The 12,810-nt window shown below is 35.7% G+C and overlaps 1 protein-coding gene across 1 annotated transcript in view; it reads right to left on the minus strand.

Moving 5' to 3' along the window:
- Positions 1-2,918: 2,918 nt before the first annotated feature.
- The window catches only part of CAPZA2 (capping actin protein of muscle Z-line subunit alpha 2), a 57,381-nt gene continuing 47,489 nt past the window's right edge, over positions 2,919-12,810 (minus strand). Inside the window, exons 7-10 of the mRNA XM_068972380.1 lie at positions 10,312-10,390; positions 7,714-7,785; positions 4,962-5,024; positions 2,919-4,361 (exon numbers count right to left, since the gene is read on the minus strand). Coding sequence (XP_068828481.1) covers positions 4,221-4,361; positions 4,962-5,024; positions 7,714-7,785; positions 10,312-10,390 — 355 coding nt within the window. The 3' untranslated portion in view covers positions 2,919-4,220. The remainder of the gene's footprint in view (positions 4,362-4,961; positions 5,025-7,713; positions 7,786-10,311; positions 10,391-12,810) is intronic.

The following is a 12,810-nucleotide window of genomic DNA, read 5'->3' on the forward strand; positions in this document are numbered from 1 at the left end:
CTCATCCATTTCTCCCAGAATGCCTTAAAAATACCACCATTTTCCATTCAGGTTATGATGTGAAAAAATTAGAAAACATGGCTATAGTCCCACGACTACCTTGTAGACTCCTTTAAGGAATAGTTCCGTATTCTCCTGACTCTGCACTGCCTAGAACAGTCCTCTGAACACAGCATGATTAATTTGGAAAGTGAAAGTGAAAATCACTCAGCCATGTCCAACTCTCTGCGACCCCATGGACTATACAGTCCATGGAATTCTCCAGGCCAGAATACTGGAGTGGGCAGCCGTTCCCGTCTCCAGGGCATCTTCCCTACCCAGGGATCGAACTCAGGTCTCCTGCACTGCAGGTGGATTCTTTACCAGCTGAGCCACAAGGGAAGCCCAAGAATACTGGAGTGGGTAACGAGTGAACTGATATCAATTTCTAACACCAGTAAGGCCTTTTAGAAGTTCAACTGGTTATTTTAATTGGTGAATATTTTGCATATTCTCTAACAGCTAGCACTACTAGCCAATCCTAAAATAAAGCTTTTGCAAAATATGCAGAAAGTCAAAAAAAGATGCTTATACAAAGAGCCTTGCCTTAAAAAAAGTTTTTTTTTAATTCGGTTAAGCTGTTCCAAAACACAATTGACGAACAGCATGGACATTGCGATTCTGCTTTTAAATAATCTGTAGAGAAGTGAACAGAAATACACCTTCTTAGGAAATTTAGGAGCACACATACATTACCAAACTCCTGTGTTTGGCAAGGTATGTCTTTATATTTTATAACCAATACCTGGCAAAGATATAAACTGATGATCAGTATGGAAGTTCTTTTCAAAGGACCTTGCATTATCCCCAAGCCTTCTGGTGTGATTAAAAGTCAAAAATGATTTTAATCACAGGAAGGGCCACCCAAATGCTATACAGTTATCTATGTGCATGAGTGCCCAGTCGCTTCAGTTGTGTCCAGCTCTTTGCAGTGCTACAGACTGTAGCCCACCAGGCTCCTCTGTCCATGGGATTCTTCATGCAAGAATACAGGATTGGGTTGCCATGCCCTTCTCCAGGGGATCTTCCCCACTCTGGGATTGAAACTACTTCTCCTGTTGACTCCTGCATTACAGGGGGTTTCTTTACCTGCTGAGCCACCTGGGAAGCCCCTAAATATCTATAATTGTCCACAATTATTATCCTAAAAATTTCACTTTCCAAGAACATTTATAATGAACCAGAACCTCCAGGATACCTTTTGAATGCTCGTGTTCCCATTTTAGTTCCCAAAATCCCAAATGAGGAAACAGCTCAGTTATCTATCAAATGTATTATAAATGTACATTCAGATAGTCTGAGAAAAACAGCACTCACGTCAGAACACCTAATCTACTGTAATTCTTGGCTGTAATATCCACAGCAAGCACGGACTTCACGGCTCCTGAATTCCTCTTTTGTCTCACCTCAGTCAGTGACTGACTGATCATACTTGTCATACTTGATAATACCTGTCATAACAGATTAAGTGTAACTCCTCAAATTCTCAACTTTAAGCACATCATGCTAACTTCCACTTCCTACATTTCCAGACTGTCCTTTCTAGGCAGACTTATAGTCCATCGATGGTGCCACGTTTCCACTTTCTCCTCCTCTCACATCTGTACTTCCCTGTTTACCTAGCTGAAGTTCCCAGGCTATCACTGCAACACCTACCTTCATCGGGTCAGTAAGACTCCTGTGGCAACCTCTGTTAAATCCAATTCACCTGCTCTAGGCCTGCACTCATGCTGCTTTACATGGCCGAAGATAACACACTGCCTTACTTGTGCTGCTAAGTAGCTTCAGTCGTGTCCGACTCTGTGCAACGCCAGAGACGGCAGCCCACCAGGCTCCCCCATCCCTAGGATTCTCCAGGCAAGAACACTGGAGTGGGTTGCCATTTCCTTCTCCAATGCATGAAAGTGAAAAGTGAAAGTGAATAAATTCACTATCACTAACCTTAGTAGTCTTCCATTTTGCCTAGCTATTAACTATGCTTCCCAGGTCTGTCAGCTCTCCTATTCTTCTGGTCTAGGGCATCTGCCTACCTCCTATCTCCAGTATCTAACTGCTACAAGGTACTTCCCCCTTGAAAACTAAGCTCCCAGCCCTCCCCAGCCCTGAATCTTCTGTAGTTTCTCAAACCCCGAATGTCCTTGCCATCTCCCTTTATCTCACATTCTACAACCAATCCTGGCAAATCCAAATGCTTTTATCTTTAACATATATCCAGAAATCACTACCTATACAGCCTACAGCTACCACCTTAGGCCAAGCCAGCTTTCTCTATCCACCAAACTACGGCATAATTGTTCTCGTTTTGCCTTTACCTCCACACTCTGGCCTATTCAACAAAGCAGACATTCAGTTCAGTTCAGTCACTCAGTTACGACTCCTACTAAAAAGACAACCCTGAGTTTTAGGACACTGAGTGTTTCTAGTCTTTTTCTACTTTAATAAAATGCACAGTTTAGACTATGAAAGACTAAGTCTATTACACAACTATTACTCAGACTGCACTCTATTTTGATAAATATTACCTTTTACATGCACATCACCTCAGAAACAATTACATATATGTTTTTAACATAGCATTCTAGGCCATAAAATAGAGTCGAAATAATTAACCTTCAGTGCATGACAAACCCATGATAGACCAGTTGACATAATTAAGCTAATCAATTAAAGATTTACCTAATGCTTAGTTCAGAATCATTATTAGACTTTTGAAAATGTGTTTTTAAAAAGGGAATAATTAACACTATTAATTAACTTTCTTCTGGAACCTCAATATGAGAAAACTTGTATTTTAAAGCTAGAAAAAATGATCTAACCAAAAGTGTCATAATTTTATGTATGTTTATATTCTCAATGCTTTCAAAGCCCAATTGTGATTTTTTAAAAATAAACAACATGCTTTCATTGAGAGAATTTTCAAAATCTATACAATTCAAGCTAATGAAATATTTTATTGTACATAATAAAAGTGTTTTTAAAAAAACATTTCCAGGCCCAGACATCTGCAGGAGTATGTGAGGAAAGGATTCCACTGGAGTATAATAAGCAATAACTGAATTCAATGAAACCACAAATCCACCCTCCCTACAGTAAATACTAACATTTACCACAGGCTTGAAATTCCTGTAGCATCAGTAAATGTATTTTTTAAAATATTACAAACATGCTTACGATGCACAGGAGGATGGGAAAATTCAGACTTCACTGTACACCATATGTTCCCAGCTTCTCTAATTCACAACCAGTAAAGAATCACAAACATCCAAAGAAAGTATTTTAAAATAGTATATGATTCACTGGTAAGTGATTTTTATACTCAAATAAATAGGAAAATTTTCATTTTAACGTCACATTGAATTTCAGTACTTTTCACTCCAAGAAAAAAATAAACTGAGACGTGGTCATGAGTTTAGGATTATATATATTACAATTTGCCTTATAATACATTTGTGGCTTTATGATAAAAATAACTCAGGGACATATGGAATCCAAGCTAATTTGCATAACTGTCACAAGAAAAAAAAAGCATTTAAATGCATTTCTGAAATAAGAATTTTCATTTAATTCAGAATCTCAAAACAGCATTAGACCTTGGCCTTGTTTAAAAAAAGTTCAGTTAAACACTAAGCTAGCTAAATAACCTTCTTGAAAGGTTTAAACATAATTGATATAGAAAATGCTTTCCCTCTAATCTCAATCTTACATAAATGAAAGAGGTGAGGGGGGGAAGGTAGACAATTTCTTTAGCAGCATATATGGCTAAATCCATCAACCACCTTAAACCAGAATGTCCATTATTGACCCCAACAGTTACCCACTTCATAGACCAAAAGACAACAACTTTAGGGTTACGGTAAGTAAAACACTTTTGAAACAGTTCAAAAACTTTTGACATTAAACTAGAGGAATCATGTCTTCATTGTAAGAAAGAAAGACACAACAGAAAGTAAAAGACATTTAAACTAAACTGATTTTCAATCTTCTCTGAATAAAAGAAATTTTAAAAAAAATGGTTGATTAGCTAAGCTTTGTGCTCTAACCAAACTAATTAATTACAGTGATTTTAAATGGCAACAGCCCTCTGACTGGGTAGCTTGACAGTTTTGAATACTTTTGCAATGATTTTTTTTTTTTTTTTAAACGCAAAGACACTAAAATGATCCGGTCATGCAATGTTCATCTTATGCGTTCTGCATCTCTTTTCCAATCTTGTAACTAAGGATCTTGTTCCAGTCAATCTTAGTGCGTGTAACTGGCAACTGCCGACGTAAGGCTTTGAAAGTAGTGTCTGACATCGTCTGGTAATTCTCACTGATGGCAGTCTAGAAAAAACAAGTAAAAATCCCAAAATGGTTTTAAAAGCTATTTAAAAGCAGCTAAAAGAAAAAACTTATAATCATTTTGAATAACTAAATTTAATAAAATGAAATTATAAATTAGATTTATTTTCTGTGTGTTCTTATTTTGGATCTATTTTATTATTTCTCTCAGAACAATTTCACAAATTGCTATTTGTGATGAGTGGAAAACATGTCCAATACATAAGTGCTTAAATCCAAGAATGCAGTTTAGAAGCTGATAAAGACTATATTGTAAAAAGCAGAGTATAAAATGAACTATGATCTAAGCAGATCACATATAATCTAACTGTTCTGGGAAACACCTCCTATATTAGAATTTCTAGTCAGAAACAAAATAGCCATACAAAATCTTGGTCTACTTTGACCAGTACTCAGAAATTACAGTTGGCTAAAACTAAGTTTTTACTACATTTTCACAAGTCCGCCCTTGAAATAAAGTGAAAAAAGACTATCTTATTATGGTGAAATGATGAAAAAGTTCAAGCTTATGACTGAAATTAAAATTTCAGTGCCAATATTTATAAGCAAACATAGATTATATAATATTTTTGAAACTCATACCTGGTATTCATTTTCTGCAGCCTCTACAATCTTTATAAATTCTTTTGCTGTTTGCACCTCATTCTGAATGAAAAACAAAATCGAAAGAAAATAAAATAGTAACTTAAAACTATATCACTATTACTTTTAAATAGGTATGTCGATAGATGTCCAGTTAATGATTTGTTACAATTTAAATAACACAGGTGGAAATTATGACAAAGGGAAAATACTGCAAGATCAACTATTCTAAATTCCAGGGGAACCAGGCAAAAATGTTTTAAGTCTATAGAATGAGTGTGTTTAGTGTTCCCTGGTTAAAGAAAGTGAAATCTTAGTAATATGTGCTGGTGAAAAATTCAATTATAATACTTAGAAACATGTCAATAATCATTACAGATAAGTTAGTCACAGATTTCTAATTAATGACTATATGCCAAATACTTACTGAACAATATTCACCACCATAATGATACATTTAAAAAATATTACCAATTAGAAAAGAGCATATTTTAAAGTTTAAGGTGAATTTTTAGCGTTTAAATATTTTCTGGAAAATTTTGTAAACATTTCAATATAATGTGTCCTTGCATTTTTCCTAATAGTAAATGCTAATGGTAAGTGAGACTTTTTAAATAAATAAATGTTAACAAAATTATCTAATATCTTCTTTATATATATTTATATTTATACAATGGGCACATTTTTTTCTATCCAAAAATAATAAAACAACAAACAAAAATTCTCTAAGATGAAGTGAAAAGGTAATTCCTAAAATAAGCAGCACAAACTGGCATACTAGTCAAGTTTAATTACTACAACCAGATCTTGCACAACTCCAGTCTATAATTTTGCAGGCAAATCTCTCTTAGGAAGAATTGTTACTCAATGTCAAATTACTCAAGACAGTACCAAGTACCCTGCTACAAAAGTAACTTTACATGTATACTCATGACAAAGAACTATATTGAGGACTGCCTTATAGAAAATCAGACATCAGTAATTATTTTTCCTGGCAAATCTTGCAAGAATACTATTTAGCAAGAAATCAGAAATCACCTTAGTGCTAACGAAAAACTGAAAGAAACAAAAACAAAAGCAAAGAAAAAAGAAAGAAAACCCCCAAATCCCACAGTTTTCATTTCTTTTCAGGTAGAATCTGGCCTAATACAGTCTCACATGTTTCTTAATATTAAATGCTTTCTTAGAATTAAAAAAATTTGTAAATTTTTGAGTATTAGTAGTTGATGTTTATAATATACTAATGGTTCTAGGTATACAACACAAATGTTTATCAGAAATGTTATTATTAATGTACTAGTAATACCCTTGGGAGAAAAAAATTCCACAAAGACATAGTTGTATCTGCAATGAAAAGAATGTGTGAAAGAACTTTGCAAGAAAAAAAAAGTTAAAAATTTCTAGAATTTGAAAGCTGAACTTTAAAAAACTTCATTAAATCATAATCCAAATAGAGGGGAAAAAAATTACAACAGGGCTTAAAAGTTAAAGTACAGGATCACAGACCTTAGTTTAAGAGCTAAAATCATAAAACTCTTAGAAGAAAACACTGGAGTAAATCTTCATGATCCTGGGTTAGGTGATGGTTTCTATTAATATTCCAAAATCACAAGTTATAAAAGAAAAACAAACTGAACCACATCAAAACCAGTTACTTCTGTTCTGCAAATGATACTACCAAGAAAGTCAAAAGACAGACAGAATTTGTATCTGTAAATCATGTATGACACACGACTTGTATCAGGATACATAAGCAACAATTACAACAAAAAAAAATACAAATAACTAATCAAAAAATAGACAAAAGATCTGAAAAGCCATTTTTCCAAAGAAGCTATTCAAATGACCAATAAATGCACAAAAACAGGCCCAATATCATTATCCATCAGGAAAATATAAATAAAAATCACAGTAAGGTACGATCAATACTAACTAGGATAGCTATAACAAAACAGGTAGACAAGTTTTGGTCAGGATGTGGAGAAACTACAATTGATAGAAAGTAAAATAGTTCAGCCACTTTGGAAGCAGTCTGGCAGTTTCTCAAAAGGCTTGACCAACCTAAAGCCACCACCCTGTATATACTGAAGAGAAATTAAAACAATTTCTACACAAAAAATGGTACATGAAGGTTCACAGCACAAAAAGTGAAAAAGAAGACACATGTCCATCAACTGATAAATACATAATGGTATATGGGTTATTATTTGGCAATAAAAAGGACAGAAATACTGACACCTCTCTCACAGGGTGAACCTTGAAAATATCGTGCTAGGAAAAAAAACCTATCACAAAAAAACACATATTGTAGGATTCCATTTATATAAAATGTCCAGAATAGGAAAATCCATAGTTACAAAGTAGATTCATTGTGGATTAGGGTTGAGAGGGGCCTGGGGGAAGGGCTGGTAGGAGGGAATAGGAATGACTGCTAATAGGTACACTGGGTTTTTGGAGGATGAAAATGTTGTAAAAAAGATTGTGGTGACTGTTGTATAACCCTGTTAATATACTAAAAATAAATAAATTTTATACTTTAAATGGGTGAACCAAATGATGAACTATATCTCTTTAAACAAAGCTGCTTAAAAAAAAAGTTAGGTACCAATTTCTAAGTACTTACCATCTTTCCTCTATCTGAAAACACTTAAATCTGAAGCAGAAATACTACTTTAAATGTTAATTCCAAAACTGTTATGGTTTGATAGAAGTATTAGGTTGTTTAACTTTTATTTGGGAATTAATTACTTACAGACACAGTTAGGGAATCTTGTATATCTTTATGACTCACTAGTTGAACATTACCATCTTCATAATAATGAACCTATTAGAAAAAGAAATTACAGAGACCACACTTCAGGAGTTATCAAGATCCTCACGGGTTCAACAATCACACCAATGCAGATGACTACCGATTTCGGCTCTAACCCAGGCTTCTCTGCTGAGCTCCTGACCTTTTAAACTTCAGTGAGCATCTTACTGCCTTCAAACTAGTGAGGAACTAGGCAGCAATTCCTGCAGTTACTCAGGCAAGCCCTCCACTGACTGGATTGTGGGACATTTTACCTCACAGATCCTCTACCAGTATCTAAACACAAGATTTCCAAAATTGAACTCACAATGTTCTCTCCCAACACCAGTCATCTGTATATTTCCACTAAGGCAATGGCATCCCACTCCAGTACTCTCGTCTGGAAAATCCCATGGACAGAGGAGCCTGGTAGGCTGCAGTCCACAGGGTTGGTAAGAGTCAGACATGACTGAGCGACTTCACTTTCACTTTCATGCACTGGAGAAGGCGATGGCAACCTACTCCAGTGTTCTTGCCTGGAGAATCCCAGGACGGGGAAGCCTGGTGGGCTGCCATCTATGGGGTCGCACAGAGTCGGACACGACTGAAGCGACTTAGCAGCAGCAGCAGCAGCATTTAACTCCTCAAATCCAAAGACATGAATTTACTCAATAAACATTAATATAGACGACTGCTACTACAGGAGGTTACAGAAACATAAAGCTTTTTAAAAGACAATCCCTGACCTCATATTTCAACACAACATAGTAACAGGTACGTACAAAATACACTAGCAATACTCCACTCTCTCTGAAACTTAAAAGGACTTCGGAAAAGAGGTGACATTGTTCTTGGGTTTAGTAAAATGAGTATAATGGACTAGGGAGATGAAGCAACTAAGCTTAGAGAAGAGTATACTTTAGAAAGGCCTACAGGTACCTAGGACCGGCATGTGTGAGTTTGAAGAGGAAGAGGAGTGGCTGATAGAATACACAATAAGGGGACAAGACAACAGCAGGCCTTGTATGCTATGCAGTATTGTCTGGAATATCTAATAGGAGAATGTACCAATAAAATGGTTTCAAGTGACAAGTAACATATCCAGATTTAAATTTTAAAAAAAATCACCTTTCTGATGGCAGTGTAAAAAAACAGACTGTGTGCATTAATTGCTCAGTCGTGTCTGACTCTGCGACCCCATGGACTGCAGCCTGCCAAGTTCCTCTGTCCACGGCATTCTCCAGGCAAGACTATTGGAGTGGGTTGCCATTCCCTTCTCCAAGCGATCTTTTCAATCCAGGGACTAAACCCAGGTCTCTTGCATTGCAGGCAGATACTTTACCATCTGAGCCACCAGGGAAGCCCTAAAATGGATTAGGCGATGACAAAGGCTCCAGCAAATCAACAAAACAATGTAAACATTATATGCTAGGCATCATGTTAAGTGCTGAAGATAGCACCAGACAATCCTTATTCTTAACAAGCTTTAGCCCAACAGGAGCACCATCTCAGAAATTATGCAGGTGAGAGATACTGAGGTCTGACTGAAGGAAAGAATAATGTCAACAATAACAGGTAACATTCATTAACACTTTATGTCTGGCTCTGTTCTAACCACTTTGCCCATATTAACTCATTTTCAAACTGTATGAGCTATTCCATTATTGCTATTTTTCTTTTTTTTTTTCTTAGCTGATGAGGAAATAAAAGTTTAAATGACTTCCTGATGTTACTCAACTGACAGAGCTGGGGATTCAAACTCAGGCAATCTGGTTTCAGAATCCATGTTCATAACTTCTATTCTCTAGCCCTTAAGGGACAGTTACATCAAGACATAAACGTAATAGGACATAAGACTAGAAATAATATATTCTGGAGTCAAATGATAGAGCAGTGTGTTTCATCCAACTTTATTCCTTTATGGCTCTTAGCATAATACCTTTCATGATAGTTTCATGATATAATAAATGTTACTGTATAAATAAGTGAACCAAGAAGAGACCAGGCAGTATTTCTCCGTAACTTATTTAATAATATTTATATTCAGATACTCTTAGTTATTAGATTTCTTCTACATAAACATTTGAGCTTACACTGAGTCAGTTCTAGTGGGTTTCACATAAGTGAAATATGAGTACAGAAGATACTTAAGATATATATCACAGGTACATGTATTAATATACATACTTATACACCTACACACACACATATATTAATATTATACTTCATTCAACTCCACCCCAATTTTAAAGAACAGAACAACTCAACTCAGAAGATGCTTGGATGACCAAATTGTATGAAGACCAGACCAAATGGCAGCATCTAGTTTTAGCTATGTTTTCAGAGTCTGCCAACCACCCCTGTAGAGTTCTGATGACTAGGGAATGAACTGCAAGGTTATTTAAAAGATAAAATCAGCACTACTTTTTTTCCCCATTACCTCTGAACAAAGATCTGGGAAAGAAATAGCTACTGAGTACTATGAAAATATAAACATATGCATTAGTTGCTTCTCTGCTCAGAATCATCTAGACATCAGCAAACTAATTTATTTCATACCTGAATTTTCAAGATGCCAACCACTTGAGTGGTTGAAGGAGTGATTGTAAACTTCCACTCTGACCTCCAACGACCATTCCTTAAAAATAAAAACAGCAGCTGTAAATAAGGTAGGGAAAATAATTTGAATAAATTTTAAATTATTTAAATTCCAGACTTAAATTTTCGCTACATAATGACAGAGTGTGGGGGATAGATGATGTATATTTATTTTTTTTAATCACTGAAATATTCAAAAGAATCAAGAGGTTAAGTTTAGTTATAAGCTACATTTAGTTTAATCTTCACCTGACTGATAAGGATCTACATAATGAATGCAATTTCAGAATTTAAGGCTTAAAATACAGTTCAAAACTACATCAATTTTCTCAATTATGCCTTAATTAAGAAAAAACTGAATAAATATTCAGATTATCAAGGGCTTTCACAAGTTTACCATCCACTGAATGATACTAAGTACCATAGTTTTAAAAGAATGGATGGCAGTTCAACATTCTTAGGGAGATTTTGATATTTGGAAAGAGAAGGGTTATAAGCATCAGATTTTTTTTCTTTCCTATTTTAGATTTAGTTTCCAAATAACAGGTACAACATCCTCCTCCTAGATTTCAAAATGATTTTTGGTATAAAAATTGGTACAGATTAATGGTAGGAAACTGCGACATTACAAACAAGCAACAAGCATGTTATTTATTTTTGTCTCTCAGATAACGGGTTTTATTTTTTCCTGACAGCTTTTTCGTAGCAACTTCTTTGCTTTCAACTTCTATTTTCTCTTTGCATACTAAAGACGTATCCATATGTAAACTTAACAGTTCTTTTTTTAAACAATATGTAAATACTCACAGAGCTAATGGTTCACTATACAGGCTTTGCTACAGAATTATTTCTGGGTTCCCTTCAGTAGTCTTGCAATCTGACCAATCACAAAAACCTACAGTATGATAGTACTCTCAAACCTAAAATCAACACTTATTTGAGAAGTACTATAATTAGAACAAAGCATATGTTCTACAAAATAAAAGACAACTTTATAACATGTTCTGATTTTGAGTGACTCAATTCAGTCATTTTGGAAAAAGAATTTAGATCTATTCATTTTTATTTCACGATTCCAAAAGAGGTTATTCCTTTTATCTAGGTATTTGTATCAACAACTAGTGAGGTCTAAGCATACACAATTCTGATTTATAATGGCAATATGCACATATCACCACTGATTATGAAAAGGAAAAAAAAAAAAATTCCAAATCAAGCAATGGTACCACTTTGAGAGCTGTTTCAAAAGATCCTTCCAAAGCCATTAAGATCTTCACGACCAAGATAATCACAATGGTGTGATCACTCACCTAGAGCCAGACATCCTGGAATGTGAAGTCAAGTGGGCCTTAGAAAGCATCACTACCAACAAACCTAGTGGAGGTGATGGAGTTCCAGTTGAGTTATTTCAAATCCTGAAAGATGATGCTGTGAAAGTGCTGCACTCAATATGCCAACACATCTGGGAAACTCAGCAGTGGCCACAGGACTGGAAAAGGTCAGTTTTCATTCCAATCCCAAAGAAAGGCAATGCCAAAGAATGCTCAAACTACCACACAATTGCACTCATCTCACATGCTAGTAAAGTAATGCTCAAAATTCTCCAAGCCAGGCTTCAGCAGTATGTGAACCGTGAACTTCCAGATGTTCAAGCTGGTTTTAGAAAAGGCAGAGGAACCAGAGATCAAACTGCCAACATCCGCTGGATCATGGAAAAAGCAAGAGAGTTCCAGAAAAACATTTACTTCTGCTTTATTGACTATGCCAAAGCCTTTGACTGTGTGGACCACAATAAACTGTAGAAAATTCTGAAAGAGAATTCTGAAAGAGATGGGAATACCAGACCATCTGACCTGTCTCTTGAGAAACCTATATGCAGGTCAGGAAGCAACAGTTAGAACTGGACATGGAACAACAGACTGGTTCCAAATAGGAAAAGGAGTACGTTAAGGATGTATATTGTCACCCTGCTTATTTAATTTCTATGCAGAGTACATCATGAGAAATGCTGGACTGGAGGAAACACAAGCTGGAATCAAGAGTGCCGGAAGAAATATCAATAACCTCAGATATGCAGATGACACCACCCTTATGGCATAAAGTGAAGAGGAGCTAAAAAGCCTCTTGATGAAACTGAAAGAGGAGAGTGAAAAAGTTGGCTTAAAGTTCAACATTCATGGCATCCGGTCCCATCACTTCATGGGAAATAGATGGGGAAACAGTGTAAACAGTGTCAGACTTTATCTTTTTGGGCTCCAAAATCACTGCAGATGGTGATTACAGCCATGAAATTAAAAGACGCTTACTCCTTGGAAGAGAAGTTATGACCAACCTAGATAGCATATTGAAATGCAGAGACATTACTTTGCCAACACAGGTCTGTTTAGTCAAGGCTGTGGTTTTTCCAGTGGTCATGTAGGGATGTGAGAATCTGACTGTGAAGAAAGCTGAGCACAGAAG

This window comes from Capricornis sumatraensis, chromosome 5 (assembly GCF_032405125.1).
Source record: "Capricornis sumatraensis isolate serow.1 chromosome 5, serow.2, whole genome shotgun sequence".
NCBI classification, from domain to species: Eukaryota; Metazoa; Chordata; class Mammalia; order Artiodactyla; family Bovidae; genus Capricornis; species Capricornis sumatraensis.